The sequence below is a fragment of the Salmo salar genome, chromosome ssa01 (assembly GCF_905237065.1).
Source record: "Salmo salar chromosome ssa01, Ssal_v3.1, whole genome shotgun sequence".
NCBI classification, from domain to species: domain Eukaryota; kingdom Metazoa; phylum Chordata; class Actinopteri; order Salmoniformes; family Salmonidae; genus Salmo; species Salmo salar.
In genome coordinates, this window is record NC_059442.1 from 51896902 (window position 1) to 51921441 (window position 24540).

The window sequence follows — 24540 nt, forward strand, 5'->3', positions numbered from 1 at the left end:
TTAATTACTGTTAGTTACGATATGATTGGATTCACCACTCTAATGAAACACTTTGTCATGCATTTTCCATGTTCAGCATGCACCAACTCTCTCCTAAACGAGAAAACTGTATCACCTACATTAGAACCACATGGACATATGTTTCCTGCTTTTTCGAAAAGGCACATTCTTCTTCCACAGTCTTGGCTCCTTTCTGTACCTAGTTGCTATGTACCTAGTTGAGCAGCGGTCGAAGGCACTGCATCTCAGTGCAAGAGGTGTCACTACAGTTCCTGCGGTGATTGGGAGTCCCATAGGGCTGCGCACAATTGGCCCAGCGTTGTCTGGTCTTTCCCGGGGTAGCAAGTCATTGTAAATAAGAATTTGTTTTGAACTGACTCGCCTAATTAAATAAATAGAAATAAAAATAAACCTAGGGCATGTACAAATATGAACATGTTCCTGTAACCCCGTTCGTTTCTACGGCAACAGAGGAGGAGCTTGAACTTTCACCTGTGACTGTTGCGGATGTAGTTGGCTAACAAGGAAATTAGAGTTTTTGGTTGGTACAACTAGCAGGCTGTAAAATCACGATATCTACCTCCAATAAATCAATTTGCAGTTTATTTGTGAAATATGTTAAACAATCGAATGGATTTACATGATGGCAAAATGTCGCAAGTTTGGAGAAAATGACGAGGTACAGTATTGAGCAAGCTTGTTTAGTTAGCTAACAATCAGCTGTCCAATCTAATGTACGGCTATTAATCAATGCTACTACTTTGCAACACGTTATTATTGTATAAGAATAACGATTTGTCTGTCACAATATGACAAACCCAACAGAACTGAGAAACACGCTATTTTTGCTGTATTGCTAAATAGCTAGCTAATACTTTAGCCAAACTAGCAGTGGTTATTGGTGTCAGCTGTTTAGCTTGTTCGTTAGTTGGCCTGCTTAACTTGAATCATAGACAGCACATATGTATTACATACGTTAGCTAGGTAACTAATGCTAGTCAACCTGCACAACTGCTTACAATGTACTCTTCTCTCCCATGTTACGTTCAGGTGACTTGCTTAACAACAGTGGCTTGGACATTTGTGATATGATAATCACAAAAGACAAGTGTGTAAAATGGACTGAAGTAATTAGTTGCTAACTATTGAGATGTGCTACTAGCTGTACATATAAATATATGACCAATAAGCACTTTAAGTTATCTTTGCCTACGAATCACCAATCTACATGAACATCATGTACTAAGAAATAAGTAGTTACTGTTTGCATGCTCTGTTGTCACTTTAAGGTCAATTCACCTCCACATACATTTGTTTTTGCTAACCACACATAAACAGAGCTGATCATGTCACTAGTAGAGCAGTCCCAAAAGTGGTTCCCAACTCATGTCCAAGCCACTGTTCTTCAAGCAACTGACCTACAAGCTAAGAGTAAGAATGGCACCAACGATGCCTACACTATCATTCAGCTGGGAAAGGAGAAGTACTCGACATCTGTGGCAGAGAAAACACTCAGCCCAGTGTGGAGAGAAGAAGCCTCCTTTGAACTGCCAGGTCTGCTTCTGGAGGGCAACCCAGAAATCTACGAACTATGCCTCATCGTGATGCACAGGTCCCTGGTGGGGATGGATAAATTCCTGGGCCAGAGTACCATCAATCTCAATGAAATTTTTGATAACAAGGAGAGAAGGAAAACTGAGTAAGTATCACCAACTCATCTAACTAATGTTTTTGCTGCCTTTCAAGGAAGTTTCAGAACATTAAGCCTAATACAATATAACTTTTTGTCCAACTGTTAAATCGGAAATTTGTCTTCTCTGCTCTCAACCCCACATGTATAAACACATAGGCTGTAAAGCATCCCTAGTCACAACGAACAATGCTAAGCCTTTGGTTTCCTAGTTCTGTATTTGATGTTTAAGGAACTGCCAACAGGAAGAAGTAGGTTAGATTTGCGGAACTGTCTTGTTCATGTCACAGGACTAACCTACAGAAATAATATGGAACATGATTCAGAGGGTTGGGTAGACAAGCCTAAATCATTTGATGGTTTGGAAAAACTGGCCCTAATCACCAATGATGTGTCTCTGTGGTCAGCATTGCAAACGTTTTAATGTGGCAGTCAATTGGAAAACATTCTAACAGTATTTCTGATTTTAGATTCTAAACTCGCAATCATATACTTTTAATGTGGGGCTATGACAGTCAATTTGAAATTAGTCTGACATTGTTTGTCTTATCTCACCGCCACTAATGAGATGGGTGTGCTTGATGCATGTCGCATTGGATCTTCTCAAAGTCAGAGGGCGAGGTTGACAGTGCACACCTCATCTCTCCTGTCACATCCAACCTGCTTCGATATTTGTTTTTAATGCGGACAAGAGCACTGAATAAGCGTACCATGAGTTTTAATGGTCTTTTTTCCTCACCAATTTCATGATATCCAAGTGGTAGTTAGTCTTGTCCTATCGCTGCAACTCCTGTACGGACTCGGGAGAGGCGAAGGTTGAGAGCCATGCGTTCTCTGAAACATGACCCTGCCAAGTCACACTGCTTCTTGACACACTGCTCGCTTAACCCTGGTCTGTTGTGACGCCTCAAGCACTGCGATGCAGTGTCTTAGACCGCTGCACCACTCGGGAGGCCCTCTCTAAAATAATTTGCACAAATGTATTTACATTCCTGTTAGTGAGCATTTTGTCTTTTGCCAACATGATCCATCCACCTGACAGGTGTGGTATATGAAGAAGCAGATTAAATAGCACGATCATTCAACCTACCAGGGTGTTTACAAACACTACAGGAACAAGATAATCCACATGCATCAATCACATTTTTACTAATACTGTAGAACTTTGTTCTAAAGCTGTATCCGTATCCATTGGATGCAGTGATCACCATTTTTTTTGTTTAATTTCACCTTTATTTAACCAGGTAGGCCAGTTGAGAACAAGTTCTCATTTAAACTGCGACCATGCCAAGATAAAGCAAAGCAGTGCGACAAAAACAACAGAGTTACACATAAACAAACGTACAGTCAATAACACAATAGAAAAATCTATGTACAGTGTGTGCAAATGTAGAAGAGTAGGGAGGCAAGGCAATAGATAGGCCATGGAGACTAAATAATTACAATTTAGCATTAACACTGGAGTGATAGATGTGCAGATGATGATGTGCAAGTAGAGTTAATGGGGTGCAAAAGAGCAAGAGGTTAAGTAACAATATGGGGATGAGGTAGTTGGGTGTGCTATTTACAGATTGGCTGTGTACAGGTACAGTGATCGGTAAGCTGCTTTGACAGCTAATGCTTAAAGTCAGAGAGGGAGATATAAGACTCCAGCTTCAGTGATCTTTGCAATTCGTTCCAGTCATTGGCAGCAGAGAACTGGAAGGAAAGGCGGCCAAAGGAAGTGTTGGCTTTGGGGGTGACCAGTGAAATATACCTGCTGGAGCGTGTGCTACGGGTGGGTGTTGCTATGGTGAACAGTGAGCTGAGATAAGGCGGGGCTTTACGTAGCATAGACTTATAGATTACCTGGAGCCAGTGGGTTTGGCGACGAATATGTAGCGAGGGCCAGCCGACGAGAGCATACAAGTCGCAGGGGCTTTGGTGCTTTGGTGACAAAACGGATGGCACTGTGATAGACTGCATACAATTTGCTGAGTAGAGTGTCGGAGGCTATTTTGTAAATGACATCGCTGAAGTCGAGGATCGGTAGGATAGTCAGTTTTACGAGGGTATGTTTGGCAGCATTTGTGAAGGAGGCTTTGTTGCGAAATAGGAAGCCGACTCTAGATTTAATTTTGGATTGGAGATGCTTAATGTGAGTCTGGAAGGAGAGTTTACAGTCTAACCAGACACCTTGGTATTGGTAGTTATCCACATATTCTAAGTCAGAACCGTCCAGAGTAGTGATGCTAGTCGGGCGGGAGGGTGCGGTCAGCAATCGGTTGAAGAGCATGCACTTAGTTTTACTTGCATTTAAAAGCAGTTGGAGGCCTCGGAAGGAGTGTTGTATGGCATTGAAGCATGTTTGGGGTTTGTTAGCACAGTGTCCAAAGGGCCAGATGTATACAGAATGGTGTCGTCTGCGTAGAGGTGGATCAGAGAATCACCAGCAGCAAGAGCGACATCATTGATATATACAGAGAAAAGAGTGGGCCTGAGAATTGAACCCTGTGGCACCCCCATAGAGACTGCCAGAGGTCCGTACAACAGGCCCTCCAATTTGACACACTGAACTCTATCAGAGAAGTAGTTGGTGAACCAGGCGAGGCAGTCATTTGAGAAACCAAGGCTATTGAGTTTGCCAATAAGAATGCGGTGATTGACAGTCGAAAGCCTTGGCCAGGTCGATGAAGACGGCTGCACAGTACTGTGTTTTATTGATGGCGGTTATGATATTGTTTAGGACCTTGAGCGTGGCTGAGGTGCACCCATGACCAGCTCGGAAACCAGATTGCATAGTGGAGAAGGTACGGTGGGATTCGAAATGGTCAGTGATCTGTTTGTTAACTTGGCTTTCGAAGATTTTAGAAAGGCAGGGCAGGATGGATATAGGTCTAACAGTTTGGGTCTAGAGTGTCTCCCGCTTTGAAGACGGGGATCTCAGACGATACGAAAGAGAGGTTGAATAGGCTTGTAATAGGGGTTGCAAAAGTGTTGGTGGATAATGAGATGTTGGCCGGTGTGAGATGCTGAAATGTTGGCCGGGGTAGGGGTAGCCAGGTGGAAAGCATGGCCAGCCGTAGAAAAATGCTTATTGAAATGATCGATTATTGGAGATTTATCGGTGGTGACAATGTTTCCTGTCCTCAGTGCAGTGGGCAGATGGGAGGGGAGGAGGTGCTCTTATTCTCCATGGACTTTACAGTGTCCCAAAACTTTTGGGAATTAGTGCTATAGGATGCAAATTTCTATTTGAAAAAGCTAGCCTTAGCTTTCCTAACTGACTGAGTATTTGTTCCTGACTTCCCTGAAAAGTCGCATATCGTGGGGGCTATTCGAAGCTAATGCAGAACACCACAGGATGTTTTTGTGCTGGTCAAGGGCAGTCAAATCTGGGGTGAACCAAGGGCTATATCTGTTCTTAGTTCTACATTTTTTTAAATTGGGCATGCTTATTTAAGATGGTGAGGAAAGCACTTTTAAAGAGCGACCAGGCATCCTCTACTGATGGGATGAGGTCAATATCCTTCCAGGATACCTGGGCCAGGTCAATTAGAAAGGCCTGCTTGCTGAAGTGTTTTAGGGAGCGTTTGACAGTGATGAGGGGTGGTCGTTTGACCATGGACCCATTACGCACCCAGGCAATGAGGTAATGATCGCTGAGATCCTGGTTGAAGACAGCAGAGGTGTATTTAGAGGGCAAGTTGGTCAGGATGATATCTATGAGGGTGCCCATGGTTACGGATTTAGGGTTGTACCTGGTAGGTTCCTTGATAATTTGTGTGAGATTGAGGGCATCTAGCTTAGATTGTAGGACGGCCGGGGTGTTAAGCATGTCCCAGTTTAGGTCACCTAGTAGCACGAGATCAGAAGATAGATGGGGGGCAATCAATTCACATATGGTGTCCAGGGCACAGCTGGGGGCTGAAGGGGGTCTATAACAAGCGGCAACGGTGAGAGAGTTGTTTCTGGAAAGGTGGATTTTTAAAAGTAGAAGCTCGAATTGTTTGGGAACAGACCTGGATAGTATGACAGATCTCTGCAGTAGATTGCAACTCCGCCTCCTTTAGCAGTTCTATCTTGTCGGAAAATGTTATAGTTGGGGATGGAAATTTCAGAATTCAGACACGGCTAGGACATCCGGATTGGCGGAGTGTGCTAAAGCAGTGAATAAAACAAACTTAGGGAGGAGGCTTCTAATGTTAACATGCATGAAACCAAGGCTTTTACGGTTACAGAAGTCAACAAATGAGAGCACCTGGGGAATGGGAGTGAAGCTAGGGGCTGCAGGGCTTTGTTTAGCCTCTACATTACCAGAGGAGTAGGATAAGGGTATGGCTAAAAGCTATAAGAACTGGTCGTCTAGTGCGCTCGGAACAGAGAGTGAAAGGAGCAGGTTTCTGAGCGTGGAAGAATAGATTCAAGGCATAATGTACAGACAAGGGTATGGTAGGATGTGAATACAGTGGAGGTAAGCCTAGGCATTGAGTGACGATGAGAGGTTTTGTCTCTTTAGGCACCATTTAAGCTGGCCACCCCTCATAGCCTGGTTCCTCTTTAGGTTTCTTCCTAGGTTCTGGCCTTTCTAGGGTGTTTTTCCTAGCCACCGTGCTTCTACACCTGCATTGCTTGCTGTTTGGGGTTTTAGGCTGGGTTTCTGTACAGCACTTTGTGACATCAGCTGATGTAAGAAGGGCTTTATAAATAAATACATTTGATTGATTAAGCCAGGTGAGGTCACTGCATGTGTGCGGGTTGGAACAAAAGGGCTAGCTAAGGCATATTGAGCAGGGCTGGAGGCTCTACAGTGAAATAGGACAATAATCAATAACCAAAACCGCAATAGACAAGGCATATTGACATTAGGGAGAGGCATGTGTAGCCAAGTGATCATAGGGTCCAGTGAGTAGCTAGGCGAGCTGGAGACACGGCGATTCGGACAGCTAGCGGGCCGGGGCTAGCAGATGGGCCTTCGGGGGACGTCGCAACGAGAGAGCCTTTTGAAACCCCCTCGGACGGTTACGTCGGCAGACCAATCATGATGGATTGGCGGGGCTCCGTGTCGGCAGTAAAAGGGTCCAGGCAAAATAGGTATTGTAGCCCAAGAATTGGCTGATGGACCTCTTCAGCTAGCCAGAAGATGGGCCTAGCTCCAGGCTAACTGATGCTTGCTTCGGGACAGAGATGTTAGCCAGGAGTAGCCACTCGGATAGCTGCTAGCTAGCTGCGATGATCCGGTGTAAAGGTTCAGAGCTTGCGGTAGGAATCTGGAGATGTGGTAGAGAAAAAGCAGTCCAATATGCTCTGGGTTGATATCGCGCTGTGCAGACTGGCAGGTATTGACTGGGCTGAGGCTGGCTGATGTCTGAGTTAACGGTGATGACTGCTAGCGGTGGCTAACTGACTACTAGCTAGTTAGCTGGCTCGCTTCTGATGGGGGTTCCGGTTCTAAAGTGTAAAAAATAGCAGATCCGTACCACATTGGGTGAGGGGGGTTGCAGGAGAGTATGTTCCGTCCGTAGATGTAAATTGAGATAAAAAAATAAAAAAATATATATACAAAGAAAAAGATATATATGCGGGACAAGACAAACAAGACGTTCGACTGCTACGCCATCTTGGAAAACAATATAGTGGCTATATCCAGGAAAGCCAAAGTTCCAAAAGCTGGGCCTAAAATAGTGTATTAGAGATCATGCAAAAGATTTTGCTGTGACTCTTATGTGGATGATGTAAAAAATATTTGTTGGTCTGATGTGATTAATATGCAGCCTCCAGATGCTGCACTTGATGAATTTATGAAATTGCCTCTTCCAATTATTAATAAACATGCACCTGGAGGAATTGAACAACTGTATGGTTGAAAGAAATGGGGCAAAAGGAGTGGCTAATAAGTCTGGCTGCACATCTGACTGGCTGACTTACTGCAAATTGAGATATTATGTGACTAAACTCAACAAAAAGAAGAAGAAACTGTATTATGAAGCCAAGATCACTTTACATGTAATTTACATTCAATTATGGGCAAATTCAACTCCATCTTTCATTGAATCAGATGGCTTATTCATCAAAAAACCATTTGATGTTGCCAATTTATTTTAATGATTACTTAATTGGCAAAGTGGGCAAACTTAGTCAGGAAATGCCAACAATGAACAGAGAGTCATCGTATTCATGCATTAAAAAAACTAATAATAAAAGTAAAGCATTTTAAGTTAGAATTTTGTTAAGTTAGTGTGGGAGAGGTGGAAAAATCATCAACTTAGATGGAAAGCTACTGAGGATGGTATCTGACTCTATGGCCACTCCTATCTGTCATATCTTTAATCTGAGCCTAGAGGAAAGTCTTTGTCCTCAGGCCTGGAGGGAAGCCAAAGTCATTCCGCTACCCAAGAGTGGTAAAGCAGCCTTTACTTGTTCTAACAGCAGACCTATCAGCTTGCTGCCAGCTCTTAGCTGGCATTTCTCTGTACACAAATTAACAACAGAGTTTCAGCATGCTAATTTAAAACAAAATTGAATTAACCTTTATTTAACTAGGCAAGTCAGTTAAGAACAAATTCTTATTTACAATGACGGCCTACCCCCGGCCAAACTATAACCTGAACGACGCTGGGCCTGTTGTGCACTGCCCTATGGGACTCCCAATCACGGCCGGTTGTGATACAGCCTGGAATCAAACCAGGGTCTGTAGTGACGCCTCTAGCACTGAGATGCAGTGCCTTAGATCGCTGCACCACTCGGGAGCCCAAATAGAGAAGGGCACTCAACATGTACTGCACTGACACAAATTACTGATGATTGGTTGAAAGAAATTGATAATAAAGATTGTGGGAGCTGTACTGTTAGATTTCAGTGCAGCCTTTGATATTATTGACCATAACCTGTTGTTGAGAGAACTTTTCAACCTCTTCCATATTGTGGATTGAGCTATCTGTCTAATAGAACTCAAAGGGTTTTCTTTCATGATAGCTTCTCTACTGTCAAACATGTAAAGTGTGGTGTACCGCAGGGCAGCTCTCTGGCATTAGATAAGGCATGTGTGTCTATGTATGCTGATTGATTTAACCATATACTGTACGCATCAGCAACCACAGCTAATGAAGTCACTGAAACCCTTAACAAAGAGTTGCAATCTGTTTTGGAATGGTGGCCAGTAATAAACTGGTCCTGAACATGTTTAAAACTAAGAGCATTGTATGTGGTACAAATCATTCCCTAAGTTCTAGACATCTGAATCTGGTAATGAATGGTGTGGCTGTTGAACAGGTTGAGTAGACTAAATTACTTGGCGCTACCTTGGATTGTAAACTGTCATTGTCAAGACATATAAACTCAGCAAAAAAGGAAACATCCCTTTTTCAGGACCATGTCTTTAAAAGATAATTTGTAAATATCCATATAACTTCACAGATCTTTATTGTAAAGGGTTTAATCACTGTTTCCCATGGTTGTTCAATGAATCATAAACAATTAATGAACATGCACCTGTGGAAGTCGTTAAGACACTAACTGCTTACAAACGGTAGGCAATTAAGGTCACAGTTATGAAAACTTAGGACACTAAAGAGGCCTTTCTACTGACTCTGAAAAACACCAAAAGAAAGATGCCCAGGGTCCCTGCTCATCTGCGTGAACATGCTATAGGCATGCTGCAAGGAGGCATGAGGACTGCAGATGTGACCAGGGCAATAAATTGCAAAGTCCGTACTGTGAGACGCCTAAGCCAGCGCTCCAGTGAGACAGGACGGACAGCTGAGCGTCCTCGCAGTGGCAGACCACGTGTAACAACACCTGCACACGATCGGTACATCCGAACATCACACCTGCGGGATAGGTACAGGATGGCAACAACAACTGCCCGAGTTATACCAGGAACGCACAATCCCTCCATCAGTGCTCAGACTGTCCACAATAGGCTGAGCGAGGCTGGACTGAGGGCTTGTAGGCCTGTTTGTAAGGCAGGCATGACCGACAACAACGTTGCCTATGGGCACAAACCCACCGTCGCTGGACCAGACAGGACTGGAAAAAAGTGCTCTTCACTGACACGTCGCGGTTTTGTCTCACCAGGGGTGATTATCGGATTCGCATTTATCGTCGAAGGAATGAGCGTTACACCGAGGCCTGTACTCTGGAGCGGGAACGATTTGGAGGTGGAGGGTCCGTCATGGTCTGGGGTGGTGTGTCACAGCATCATCGGACTGAGCTTGTTGTCATTGCAGGCAATCTCAACGCTGTGTGTTACAGGGAAGACATCCTTCTCCCTCATGTGGTACCCTTCCTGCAGGCTCATCCTGACATGACCCTCCAGCATGAAAATGCCACCACGCACAGAACGAGCAGTATGGCCGATTTCCTGCAAGACAGGAATGTCAGTGGCCAGCGAAGAGCACATCTGGGACCTGTTAGATCGGAGGGTGAGGGCTAGGGCCCATTCCCCCAGAAATGTCTGGGAACTTGCAGGTGCCTTGGTGGAAGAGTGGGGTAACATCTCACAGCAAGAACTGGCAAATCTGGTGCAGTCCATGAGGAGGAGATGCACTGCAGTACTTAATGCAGCTGGTGGCCACACCAGATACTGACTGTTACTTTGACCTCCTGAAAATAAACTCAGTTGACAGTGAGAGGGCGTTTTCTTTTTTTGCTGAGTTTACATTCAAAGTTTGTAAAGATGGGCAGATGTCTGCCCGTAATAAAAAGATCAATCATATGTATTTATAAAGCTCTTTTTACATCAGTCAAAGTACTATACCGAAACCCAGCCTAAAACCCCAAACGGCAAGCAATGCAGATGTAGAAGCACGGTGGCTAGAAAACAATCCCTAGAAAGGCAGGAACCTAGGAAGAAACCTAGAGAGGAACCAGGCTATGAGGGGTGGCCAGTCCTCTTCTTGCTGTGCCGGGTTGACATAGCAGTACATGGCCAAGATGTTCAAACATTCATAGATGACCAGCAGGGTCAAAAATAATCACATTAGTTGTAGAGGGTGCAACAGGTCAGCACCTCCATGAGTAAATGTCAGTTGGCTTTTTATAGTTGAGCATTCAGAGTTAGAGACAGCAGTTGCGGTAGAGAGTCGAAATCAGAAGTTCCGGGACAAGTTAGCACGTTCTGTGAACTGCCGCAGGCAGAACAGTTGAAACTGCTTTTTGACACCACACTCCAAAAAGCAAGTTCTGCAGGCTCTAGTTTTATTATTGTGATTACTGTGTGGTCGAGTGCTGCAAGGAAAGTCCTAGTTAAGCTGCAGCTGGCCCAGAACAGAGCGGCACGTCTTGCTCTTCATTATAATCAGAGGGCTGATATAAATACTATGCATACCAGTCTCTCTTGGCTAAGAGTTGAGAGGAGACTGACTGCATCACTTGTGTTAAATCCCAATGTTTGCATAGTCAACTTACACACAACTCTGACACACACACTTACCCAACCAGACATGCCACCAGGGGTCTTTTCACAGTCCCCAAATCCAGAACAAATTCAAGAAAGCGCACAGTATTTTTATAGCGCCATTATTGTGTGGAACTCCGTTCCATCTCATATTCCTCAAATAAACAGCAAACCTGGTTAAAAAAACAGCGAACCTTGACCTAGATAGTTTGTGTGTATGTATTAAATAAATAAAAAACGGACTGAGGAGCGTTTCTGTCTGTAATTAAGCCCTTTTGTGGGGAAAAACAAATCCTGATTGGCTGGGCCTGGCTCTCCAGTGAGTGGGGAAAGGCAGTCATGTGAAATCCATAGATTAGGGCCTAATGAGTTCATTTCAATTGACTGATTTCCTTATATGAACCGTAACTCAGTCAAATCTTTGAAGTTTTTGCATGTTGGGTTTATATTTTTGTTCAGTATATAATATTTCATTTATAAAACAGCATTTAATTTTTTTATTTTTTATCGCAAACCCATTTTCATATCAGGTCGTGACCCCTAGTTTGCGAACTGCTGGGGTAAGAATTAGAAAACCCTACCTCAATATTTGTAGCCATAGGTGATAATAGCTCTCTAGGAGCTGATTCGTCGTCAGTGTTGTGGAATAATTATAATGTTAAGGTAAGATTGGAAAGGGAGAACGCTGATCAGAGAGCAGTGCTGAATTTATTTAGATCCTATCCGTATTGACACAGGCCACAACGACGCACTGGGAAACGCATGTCGGCCTTTGTAGGAACGATGCGTCGTGAAAACACTCGTAAGCCTAAATTCCATCGCTATCGGGAAACCGGGCCCTGTACGATGGGGTCGATAAACCAGGAGGATTCTCAAACATTTTGGCTTCCCAGTAGATTACAACAGCGATGAACAGAGAGTTAACAGTACTATGTCGTCACTGTTCAACGAGAATAGCCCATGCAGCTGCCAACACCTCAAACATGTTGACAAATTTATGTCGACATCACCCTACCACCTGAGCAAGACGGAAACGCAAAAAAGCATCAACTTTTTCTTCCCTCTGCATTCAAGCAGCCCTTCGCAGCTGATTCTGACCGTGCCAAATAAATTACAAGAGCGATAGGCATGTTTATAGCCGCGGATATGCGCCCATTGCGAACTTCGCCCTCTCGCACCAATTTTCAGCAAAATGCTCTATATAAGCAATGGTGCATTGTGTTGCGCTTACTACAGATGGATGGGCCTCCAGTGCTACACAAAGGTACTTAATGACAGCCCATCACATTACCCCAGAGTGGGAGATGAGAGATACTGTGCTGCAAATGCACATATTTTCATCTTTGTAAGAAAACATCGTACCATAGGCCTATATAATGTCTGAGCCATGTTTGCACATTGATTTCACACGCATATTGCACTTTATTTTAGTGTTGTTGAGTAATCGTGTGTTTTCGTTTAGGAAAATACAAAGTGTTGGTATTCCTGATTGTGCACTCACCAGTCATTATATGACTCATGATCATTTATGGAATCGGGAATACCAACGTTTTGTATTTTCTCAAATAAACCAAAATTAACTACAGTAACTGTTGGTTTATTATTCCCGCTGTACCGAAACCGAACCGTAACCCCAAAAAAGCAATGCGTACTAAACTGGGTTTGGTGACTTGTTTCGCCCCTAGTTGCTTGCCTGTACATCTGTCTTGTTGTGACACAGGCTACGCCATTGTGCTAGTTAAAATATGTGCTTTGTTGACACCGAACAATGAATTAAGAGGTTAGTCTTTCGAGAATAGACTGCCATTCATGTTGTAATTGAGTTGACTGGGCGCAGCCTTTGTAGTTGGTGAACTAGTCCAGCGAGAACAGCAGTCCGCAGGCCATCAGATGATCTTTCCTGTCTAATAGCAGCAAACTGTTCCACCTCAATTCCAGTGATCACACAATCAACAAATGGCAATACTGTCCTTGCTTATTCTTGCATTATACTGGAATTGAGATGGCAAACTGTAATTTATGGACATGGCATAGGCTAAACATTATGTTGTGCTCTTTTGGGCATTAGCCTAGCTGAATGTGGTGGAACTGGCCAAACATGTCTTGTTACTAATTCTGACTCAAATGATATATATTTTTTCCAGTGGTGTGGATGTATGGGAAAGAAAAACACTACACCAGCTCCACCCAATCCAGTTGCGCTATGTAAAGTTATTTTTGGCTGTGTAGAATAACTATGGCACAATGTGTTGTAGCTAGCTAGGCCTAGGCTACATGATAAGTAAGCCTTCATTCTGCTCAGAGGAACAGGAACACAAGAGGATCTGGTGTCAATTAGCCATTGCTACATTTTATCATGCAAACATTAGCACACTTCCTCTTTACCCATTAGTTGGGGAGAATTGCGATGTGTCATAAGCAACCTTAATTATTTAAGGTGCCGGAGCTGATGCACCTCCAGGGTTTGCAGTCATTCAAGTACAGAGCTGTTGTGGAGATGTCAATGTACCAGTATTTAGTCATCCCACACAACTGACTCCAACTAGAATGAGCCAAAGGCCCACTCTTCTGCTGCCATATCCATATACTGGAGCAGTCCCAATTTGCTAACTAGCTGTGTCCGTCAACTGTATTTTCAAGCTGACACATGGGGAGGAGAGTCTATCTAGACATTGAAGTAGGCAGCCCCTAATTATCGCACACCTGTGTTGATTGTGAGGAGTTTCTCAGAGGTCTGGGTAGAGTGGGAGTATTGTGGTTCCAGGCAGAGGGAGGTTTATCTTGGCCTTGACACCCATGTGAAGTACAGGGCTGGCCCCCTCAGCAGCATGCTGTGGCTCCTAGATCGTGCTCCGAAGGACAGAGCACACTATGTGAATAAGGCTAGCTAGACCAAGAGGCCCTTGCCATGGAGGTTCTTTGGCCACAGTTTAGGGCAAAAAAACATCATGCCTGTCCACTTTTCCAATGACAGAAGTAGCCTATAGCTTGAACAGACAGAGAGAGGTTGTGCTCATTGAGGAATTGTGGAATTTACCAGAGCACCTGCTGTTTGAGAGGTGGTTTAAATGTTGACTTTGTATTTTGAGTGAGGTTTGTTCCCAGTTCTACATTGTTGCAGTCGACAAACCATTGGTTTAAAAAGGCCAGACCAGTGGTCACAAACCGGTCGATCTCCAAGACATTCCTAGTCGATCGCCAATCATTTCTATAAAAAAAAAACAATAAAGCCACAGAGTTTCTAAACCCAGAAGCGCAACTTCGTGAGACTTCCGGGAACGCTTGTGAAACAGACCAAATAGACCAGGCCGGGGTTTGAGAAGTCAATGAGAAGTGCAAAATTCTTTGTTAGTTGTTAATTTTCCCGAAATCTAAAGGCACAACCTAAATTCGAGCTTATGTCTTAAGTAGTTTAACATGTTATTACTCCAACCTCGTGATTGTGACAAACTGACACATTTTAATGTTTGTCTAAAACAACTTTATATTGAAGGAGTGCCTTTTTTGATTTGACAGCCTGCACGTGCGCAGTTCGGCGAGAAACGACCGTTTTGGATCCGATGACGTCACCTCAAGTGTGATCGGGGATTTCTATTGGAGAAGCAGTTTTGTCCTGTCTTTGATAAAGCCTTGCGTTGGTGTTTTTATATTTGTTTCACGCTGTTTGTAGTAGGTGCACTTGATTCAGCTGCCCTGTGCGGGGTAGTCGGAGGTGTCTCCATTTTGAACCATTTCATGTGTCTGAAGGTACAAACTCTGCCATCAGAGTTTCTACCTTCAGTGTCTTCTTTTTGGTCAGTCTCCCTCCGTTGAGATTGACCATCAGATGCAGGCACCATCAGTAAAATAAAATGAAAAAAGCAAATTATTTAAATGTATGCTCACTCAGCTATGCCTCGCAAGTAATACAGCAAATGATCTATTACCGGTGTGATCATATACCTCAAGTTAAAAAAAATATAATGTTAAAATTGTCTGAGAAGAACAACATTGCAATGCCGTTGGCAGGGTAATTCAAGCATAGCCAATATGCATTGATCATGTTTTGGGCCTATAGCCTATTGCACACACATCATTGGTACAGAACTGTTTTTAATTGGGTAATGTTGCATAGGCTTACGTTTTTTTAAGTCGTGTTTTTTCTTCTTCTGAGCGCTTAGACCTCAGCCTGACTTAAAGTGATCTCGCCTCAAAAGGTTGGTGACCACTGGGCTAGACCTAGGCAATGGAGAAGCCAGCGTTCTCATTAGCATGTATGAGTTGCATGGTTATCCTGCACCATTGCCTTTGTAATTTCCCAATTGCTTGTCGTCGCAGTTCTGAACAAAGGCCAGATTTGTGCAAATGTCACCCCTTTTTTCTCACAGCGAAGGCATCAATCGTATTACTTCCAGCAGAAAAGGCAAAGAGGTTAAATAAACAGGAGCAGAGTAGCAGAATGGCCTTGATGAACCATATTATTCAACATTCTTTTCGAGATTCAGACCATCACAGTAAGCAGGGAATTATGTTTATCCCTCGTATAATATGTATTCACAGGGAGACGAAAAGCTTCAAGTGACGTCGGCTGTGGATTTATTTGAGGTGAAATTGGGGACTTCCACCACAGACATTTTACCCTAATAATTTATTGAATACACAAGTTGTTACTCTTCCTCAGGGAAATGTCGGACTCAGTTTTTTTATCCCCACTTTTCTAATAATTTCTTCAAAATGAAATGGCTCAACTCACTTAGGTACTCTCAGATTTCTGTGTTGTACGTTTACTAATAGTTTTTACCTCAGTCGATAGAGCATATCACTTTAGCCTGTTTTTTTTTTTTAAGCTAATATTTCATAAACAAAGCCTAGAATTTAGATGCATTAAATAATAGGCCTATATTTTCCACTGATTTAAAAAAAAAACTTACACCAATATTTCCAAGCGGGAAAAGGTCTGAACATGTTCATAATTCATACATTTTTAAAAGGATGAATATGTAACCACCCCTGTTGCTATGACAAACCTGCATTATCTCAGAACAAAAACAAATAGCTTGAATTTGTGACGTTTTACCCCTCATTAAGGCACCTGATGTTTTCTTTGATGTTTTCATCTTATATTCCTGTATTCATTTTAATGTGCCACTAACAACAATTACCTGTCTAATAATTATCCCCATGTCCTTCTTTCAGCTGGTACTCTTTGGACTCCAGGCCAGGGAAGAAGAGGAAGGAGAGAGGGAAGATCCAGGTCAGCATCCAGTTCATGAGGAACAACATGACGGCCAGCATGTTCGACCTTTCCATAAAGGACAAGCCCCGCTCGCCCTTCACTAAACTCAAGGACAAGCTGAAGGGTCGCAAGCACGATGGTGGCTTCTCCGACACCTCCTCAGCCATCCTGCCCCGCTCCGCCATGTGTGACTCGGAGACCCTTCGCCAGCCCAATGCTCCGGACCATCAGCCCCAGCCAGAGCCCAAGATCAAGAGACCCTTACTGGCTGGCTCCCATAAGCTCTCCGCTGCCCACTCCATGTCCGACCTCATTGGCACCCACTTCCGCCCCAAGCTGGACTCTATGAACTCCATCGAGGAGCTGGGTAAGGACAACAGCTTCTTCTAGTGTTAGGCCTATTTTGTTACGTTACAACCTTATTCTAAAATGAATTCAATAGTTTTTTCCCCCTCATCAATCTACATACAATACTCCATAATGACAAAGCAAAAAAACAGTTTTTAATACATTTTTGTGAATGTAGCTTTTATTTTTATGATATCACATACACATAAGTATTCAGACACTTGACTCAGTACTTTGTTGAAGCACCTTTGGTAGTGATTACAGCCTCGAGTCTTCTTGAGTATGACGCTACAAGCTTGCAGATCCTCTCAAGCTCTGTCATGTTGGATTGGGAGTGTCACTGCACAGCTATTTTCAGGTCTCTCCAGAGATGTTGATCGGGTTCAAGCCCGGGCTCTGGCTGTTTCACTCAAGTACATTCAGAGACTTGTCCCAAAGTCACTCCTGTGTTATCTTGGCTGTGTGCTTAGGGTCGTTGTCCTGTTAGGGTGAAGGTTCACCTTCCAGTCTGACGTCCTGAGTGCTCTGGAGCAGGTTTTCATCAAGGATCTTTGTATTTTGTACTGCTCCGTTCATTTTTCCCTCGATCCTGACTAGTCTCACAGTCCCTGCCGCTGAAAAACATCCCCACATCATGATGCTGCCACCCATGCTTCACGGTAGGGATGGTGCCAGGTTTCCTACAGACGTGACGCTTGGCATTCAGGCCAAAGAGCTCAATCTTGGTTTCATCAGACCAGATAATCTTGTTTCTCATGGTCTCAGTCCTTTAGGTGCCTTTTGGCAAACTCCAAGAGGACTATCATGTGCCTTTTACTGAAGAGTGGCTTTCGTCTGGCCACTCTACCATAAAGGACTGATTGGTGGAGTGCTGCAGAGATGGTGGTCCTTCTGTAAGAATCTCCCATCTCCACAGAGGAACTCTAGAGCTCTGTCAGCGTGACCATCGGGTTCTATGTCACCTCCCTGACCAAGAGTTTGCAAAGCTGTCATCAAGGCAAAGGATGGCTACTTTGAAGAATCTCTAAAATATATTTAGATTTGTTTAACACCTTTTTTGGTTACTACATGATTCCATAAGTGTTATTTCATAGTTTTCATGTCTTCACTATTATTCTCCAAATGTATAAAATAGTAAAAATAAAGAAAAGCGCTTGATTGGGTAGGTGTGTCCAAACTTTTGACTGCTTGTTTGTGTGTGTGTGTACACATACATGCATGCATACGTACATACATACAGTTGAAGTCGGAAGTTTACATACACCTTAGCCAAATACATTTTTACTCAGTTTTTCACAATTCCTGGCATTTAATACTAGTAAAAATTCCCTGTCTGAGGTCAGTTAGGATCACCACTTTATTTAAAAAATGTCAAATGTCAGAATAATAGTTAAGAGTGATTTATTTCAGCTTTTATTTCTTTCATCACATTCCCAGTGGGTCAGAAGTTTACAGACACTCAATTAGTATTTGGTAGCATTGCCTTTAAATTGTTTAACTTGGGTCAAACGTTTCAGGTAGCCTTCCACAAGCTTCCCACAATAAGTTGGGTGAATTTTGGCCCATACCTCCTGACAGATGGTGTAACTGAGTCAGGTTTGTAGGCCTCCTTGCTCGTACACGCTTTTTCAGTTATGCCCACACATTTTCTATAGAATTGAGGTCAGGGCTTTGTGATGGCCACTCCAATACCTTGACTTTGTTGTCCTTAAGCCATTTTGCCACAACTTTGGAAGTATGCTTGGAGTCATTGTCCATTTGGAAGACCTATTTGCGACCAAGCTTTAACTTCCTGACTGATGTCTTGAGATGTTGCTTCAATATATCCACATAATTATCCTACCTCATGATGCCATCTATTTTGTGAAGTGCACCAGTCCCTTCTGCAGCAAATCACCCCCACAACATGATGCTGCCATCCCCGTGCTTCATGGTTGGGATGGTGTTCTTCGGCTTGCCAGCCTCCCCCTTTTTCCTCCAAACATGACGATGGTCATTATGGCCAAACAGTTCTATTTTTGTTTCATCAGACTAGAGGACATTTCTCCAAAAAGTACGGTCTTTGTCCCCATGTGCAGTTGCAAACCATAGTCTGTCTTTTTTATGGCGGTTTTGGAGCAATGGCTTCCTCCTTGCTGAGCGGCCTTTGGGGTTATGTCGATATAGGACTTGTTTAACTGTGGATATAGATACTTTTGTACCTGTCCTCCAGCAGCTTTACAAGGTCCTTTGCTGTTGTTCTGGGATTGATTTGCACTTTTCGCATCAAAGTACATTCATCTTTAGGAGACAGAACGCGTCTCCTTCCTGAGCGGTATGATCGTGGCGTGGTCCCATGGTGTTATTACTTGCGTACTATTGTTTGTACAGATGAACGTGGTACATTCAGACGTTTGGAAATTGCTCCCAAGGATGAACCAGACTTGTGGAGGTCTACAATTTCTTTTTCTGAGGTCTTGGCTAATTTATTTTGATTTTCCCATGATGTCAAGCAAAGAGGCACTGAGTTTGAAGGTAGGCCTTGAAATACATCCACAGGTACACCGCCAATTGACTCAAATGATGTCAATTAGCATATCAGAAGCTTCTAAAGCCATGACATTTGCTGGAATTTCCCAAGCTGTTTAAAGGCACAGTCAACTTAGTGTATGTAAACTTCTGACCCACTGGAATTGTGATACAGTGAATTATAAGTAAAATAATATGTCTGTAAACAATTGTTGGAAAAATGACCTGTGTCATGTACAAAGTAGATGTCCTAACCGACTTACCAAAACTATAGTTAACAAGAAATGTGTGGAGTGGTTGAAAAGCGAGTTTTAATGACTCCAACTTAAGTGTACGTAAACTTCCGACTTCAAGGTGTGTGTGTGTGTGTGTGTGTGTGTGTGTGTGTGTGTGTGTGTAAGCCATTTAGCAGACAGTTTTATCGAAGCGACTGAGTCATACATGCATACATCTTTTCCCTTTGGGAACCACTGTGTTAGTCAACATGTATCAGATTAGCACCACTAAGGAGCCATCCTTTTTTTGTGTGTGATTAGTATTATTTCCATGAAAATATCAGTTATTTTGTTTGTGTTTCATAGAGAAAGGGAGTGGTTCCGCCCCTCACAGGCGCTCCCAGAGTGAGGTGCGAGGCTACCAGAACACAGAGGAACACTGTGACCCTTTTACTGATATCAGCGATGGCCTGCCGCAGAAGTACGCCACCCTCCCACGCAACCGCAACCCATTTGAGGTGGAGCAGGGCCAGCTGTGGGACCAAGGGGAGAAAAAGGAGAAGAAGGAGAAGGTCAGCCTTCTTGAACGTGTGACCGGGAAGAAGGAGGGACGCAAGACCGACGGGGGGCGTTCGGGCAGCTCTGGAGACCTGCGCTCGCCCAATCCCTTCAACAGCGACTCTCAGGGCGACATCCAACTAACCAACCCCTTCAGCTCACACTACAAAGCAAGGTAAAGCTTTCCACGTCCACCCAACTATGTTTGGTATCCAGGCCAGGGTCATGTTCATTAGGCATAAAACGGCAACAAAAAAAAACTTTGTGAAACATGTGGGGACTACCTGGGCTTAGCCAATAGGAAACTGACCTTTTCGTTTTACATTGAAAAACATTTTCCAACCCTTTCAATTGTTTGCTTTAATGAACACGATCCAGATGCACGTGTATTGCACAGTATTCCTGATCCCTTAGAATAGTTTCAAATATTAGAACACTTCCAAAACTGAATGGCTTTTGCGGTCAGTGTGCTAACGTTAGGTCAGCTGTCTTATTCAGGACAAGTTAGGTAGCTAATACAACTAGAACTTCCACTACAAAACATTGCAACATGCTTTTATAACACAAACAAAGTAGGCAGTCATTGTAAAGAAAACAAATTCTTAAACTGTCTTGCCTAGTTAAATAAAGGTTAAATAAAAAAAATGACTTATCTGAACCTGTACCTTTCTAAGCTGTTTCACTGAACCATTCATATCAGTGGCAGGCCATCTGTGTTACACTTATGTAGTGTCAAACATAATGTTTGCCCAAATTGCTCATTTATACACTCACCAGTCAGTTTATTAGGTACACCCATCTAGTACCAGGTCGGACCCCCCTTTGCCTTCAGAACAGCCTTAATTCTTCAAGGCATTGTACAAGGTGTCAGAAACATTCCACAGGGATGTTGGTCCATGCTGACGCAATGGTATCACGAAGTTGCTGCAGATTGGATGGCGGTACGTTCATGCTGCGAACAGCCTGTTCCATCTCATCCCGAAGATGCTCTATTGGATTGAGTTCTGGGGACTGCGCAGGCCACTCAAGTAAAATGAACTCGCTGTTATGTTTTTTTTCTCCACTCAATTGTCCAGTGTTGGTGATCGGTGCCCGCTGGAGCCGCTTCTTCTTGTTTTTAGCTGATAGGAGTGGAACCTGGTGTGGATGTTTTTTGTTTGTCGCACCATTCTCGGTAAACCCTAGACACTGTTGTACGTGAAAAGCCCAGGAGGGCAGCTGTTTTCGGAGATATACTGGATCCGACGAGCCTGGGACCAACGATCATACTACGCTCACAAAGTCGCTTATGTCACTTGTTTTTTGCTCATTCTAATGTTCAATCATACAGTAACTGAATGCGTCGATGCCTGTCTGCCCGCTTTATAAAGCAAGCCACGGCCACGTGACTCACTGTCTGTAGGAGCAATACGTCACTGGGTTCACAAATGTATGTAATAAAATGTCCGGTGAGTGTATATCAGCGGTAGCATATAGTTATCCACGTGTTGGCCAAGTTTTCTTTATCATACTATACAGGTGTCATGACTGGCCTTAAGGGGCAATTTGCAGTTGCTACTTCCATTTTTATACCTTTTTAAATTCATTATGTATACTAGGGCCGGGACAATACCAGTATTGCGATACTCGTTAGTATCGTGTCAAGGAAACAAAACAAAAGCGTATTTAGCCATAATAATGGAGACATTATGTTGTCATCCAGAGTCACATTTATTTGTTTTCCAAGCTATAGCACTATCAGGTACCAAGGTAAGACCAAAGTGCAGACTGTGTGAAGTAACAATGTTTATTGTAACCACAGGGGCAGGCAAACGACAGGACAAGGCAGGCAGAGGTCGGTAATCCAGAGGTGGAGCAAAGGTACAGGATGGCAGGCAGGCTCAGGGATAGGCGGAGTGGTCAGGTGGGAGGGTACAGGGTCAGGACAGGCAAGGGTCAAAATCCAGGAGGACGATAAAGGAGAAACTGGAAAAAGCAGGAACTGAGACACAAAACTCTGGCATGCTTGAACAAACCAGATGAACTGGCAACAGACAGACAGGAAACACAGGTATAAATACACAGGGGAAGATGGGTGACACCTGGAGGGGGGTGAAGACAATCACAAAGACAGGTGAAACAGATCAGGGCATGACAAGCACACTATTTTACATAAAACAGATTTTGGCACCGACAGAGATGGTCTCCTCGCTTTGAGTCCTTAGGAAACTATGCTACTATACTATGCTTTTGTTTAATGTATTATTTCTTACATTGTTAGCCCAGAAAATCTTAAGTGTTATTACATACAGCCTGGAAGAACTATTGGATATACAGTTGAAGTCAGAAGTTTACGTACACTTAGGTTGGAGTCATTAAAACTCGTTTTTCAACCACTCCACAAATTTCTTGTTAACAAACTATAGTTTTGGCAAGTCGGTTAGGACATCTACTTTGTGCATGACACAAGTAATTTTTCCAACAATTGTTTACAGACAGATTATTTCACTTATAATTCACTGTATCACAATTCCAGTGGATCAGAAGTTTACATACACTAAGTTGACTGTGCATTTAAACAGCTTGGAAAATTCCAGAAAATTATGTGATGGCTTTAGAAGCTTCTGATAGGCTAATTAACATAATTTGAGTCAATTGGCGGTGTACCTGTGGATGTATTTTAAGGTCTACCTTCAAACTCAGTGCCTCTTTGCTTGACATCATGGGAAAATCAAAAGAAATCAGCCAAGACCTCAGAAAAATAAATTGGAGACCTCCACAAGTCTGGTTCATCCTTGGGAGCAATTTCCAAAAGCCTGAAAGTACCATGTTCATCTGTACAAACAATAGTACGCAAGTATAAAAACCATGGGACCACGCAGCGGTCATACCGCTAAGGATGGAGATGCGTTCTGTCTCCTAGAGATGAATGTATTTTGATGCGAAAAGTGCAAATCAATCCCAGAACAACAGCAAAGGACCCTGTGAAGCTGCTGGAGGAAACGGGTACAAAAGTATCTATATCCACAGTAAAACGAGTCCTATATCAACATAACCTGAAAGGTCACTCAGAAAGGAAGAAGCCACTGCTCCAAAACCGTCATAAAAAAGCCACACTACGGTTTTCAACTGCACATGGGGACAAAGATCGTACTTTTTGGAGAAATGTCCTCTGGTCTGATGAAACAAAAATTGAACTGTTGGGCCATAATGACCATCGTCATGTTTGGAGGAAAAAGGGGGAGGCTTGCAAGCCAAAGAACACCATCCCTCAGAATATTTTTTTTTTTTGTAGACCTCCACAGGTCTGGTTCATCCTTGGGAGCAATTTCCAAACACCTGAAGTTACCACGTTCATCTGTACTAACAATAGTACGCAAGTATAAACACCATTGGACCGTGTGTGTACGTACACACACACACAGTGCATTTGAAAGTATTCAGATTCCTTTAGGTGCTTTCTGGAAAACGGCAAGTGGGCTGTTGTGCCTTTTACTGAGTGGCTTCCATCTGGCCACTCTTCTATAAAGGCCTGATTGGTGGAGTCCTGCAGAGATGGTTGTCCTTCTGCAAGATTCTCCCATCTCCACAGACGAACTCCGGAGCTCTGTCAGAGTGACCATTGGGTTCTTGGTCACCTCCCTGACCAAGGCCCTTGCCTCCCTATTTCTCAGATTGGCCGGGCGGCCAGCTCTAGGAAGAGTCTTGGTGTTTCCAAACTACTTCCATTTAAGAATGATGGAGGCCACTGTGTTCTTGGGGACCTTCAATGCTGCAGAAATGTTTTGGTACCCTTCCCCAGATCTGTGCATCGACACCATCCTGTATCGGAGCTCTACTGACAATACCTTCAACCTCATGGCTTGGTTTTTGCTCTGACATGAACTGTCAACTCTGTGTGCCTTTCCAAATCATGTCCAATCAATTGAATTTACCACAGGTGGACTCCAAGTTGTGTAGAAACATCTCAAGGATGATCAGTGGAAACATGATGCACCTGAGCTGAATTTCGAGTCTCATAGCAAAGGTCTGAGTACTTATGTAAATCAGGTGTTACCAAAAACCTGTTTTCGCTCTGTCATTTTGGGATGTTGAGGATTTTTTTTTATTGAATCAATTTTAGAATACAGCTGTAACGTAACAAAATGTGGAAAAAGTTGAGAGGTCTGAATACTTTCCGAATGCACTGTATGTACCCATTGATTCTTGAAGAATATCATTTATAGATGCCTTATGAGCTTAGTTCAACTGTCGTACTACATCATAACCCAAAATATAAACTTGTTTTAATCCTTTCCTTGTGGATAATGTAAATTTAAACAAACACTGTCTAGCCTCAAAACATGGTTACAACTATAATCTTGATATCCTGGATGGTCAGATGCTCTGTCCATGAGTTTGTGAGTGGTTACATTTCTCCAGCGCCATCCCTCACCAAATCAGTGGTGGAGTGTCCACTTTGTTATTGTTCGCGCTACAGATTGCCCCTTTAAAGCTAGAATCCTTAGTTGCTACATCCATTTTTGACTTACAAATAATCATATATATATTGAACAATATTACTTCTAAATGCCATGTGAGCTTAGGTCAACTGTCGTACTCCATCAGAACCCAAAATATATGCTTGATTTTATTCCAATGTTGGTAAACA

At 43.2% G+C, this 24540-nt stretch overlaps 1 protein-coding gene across 5 annotated transcripts in view; it reads left to right on the forward strand.

The window, feature by feature from the left end:
* Window positions 1-461: 461 nt before the first annotated feature.
* LOC106604674 (rab11 family-interacting protein 2) overlaps window positions 462-24540 on the forward strand; it is a 34095-nt gene continuing 10016 nt past the window's right edge. For all 5 annotated transcript variants that reach the window (XR_006770050.1, XR_006770052.1, XM_014199575.2 and 2 more), the window contains exons 1-4: window positions 462-679; window positions 1051-1699; window positions 16242-16648; window positions 19719-20085. Coding sequence is in view for 3 of the 5 variants with exons in the window: in XM_014199575.2 (XP_014055050.1) it covers window positions 1347-1699; window positions 16242-16648; window positions 19719-20085 (1127 nt within the window). In the remaining 2 variants the exon portion in view is untranslated. The remainder of the gene's footprint in view (window positions 680-1050; window positions 1700-16241; window positions 16649-19718; window positions 20086-24540) is intronic.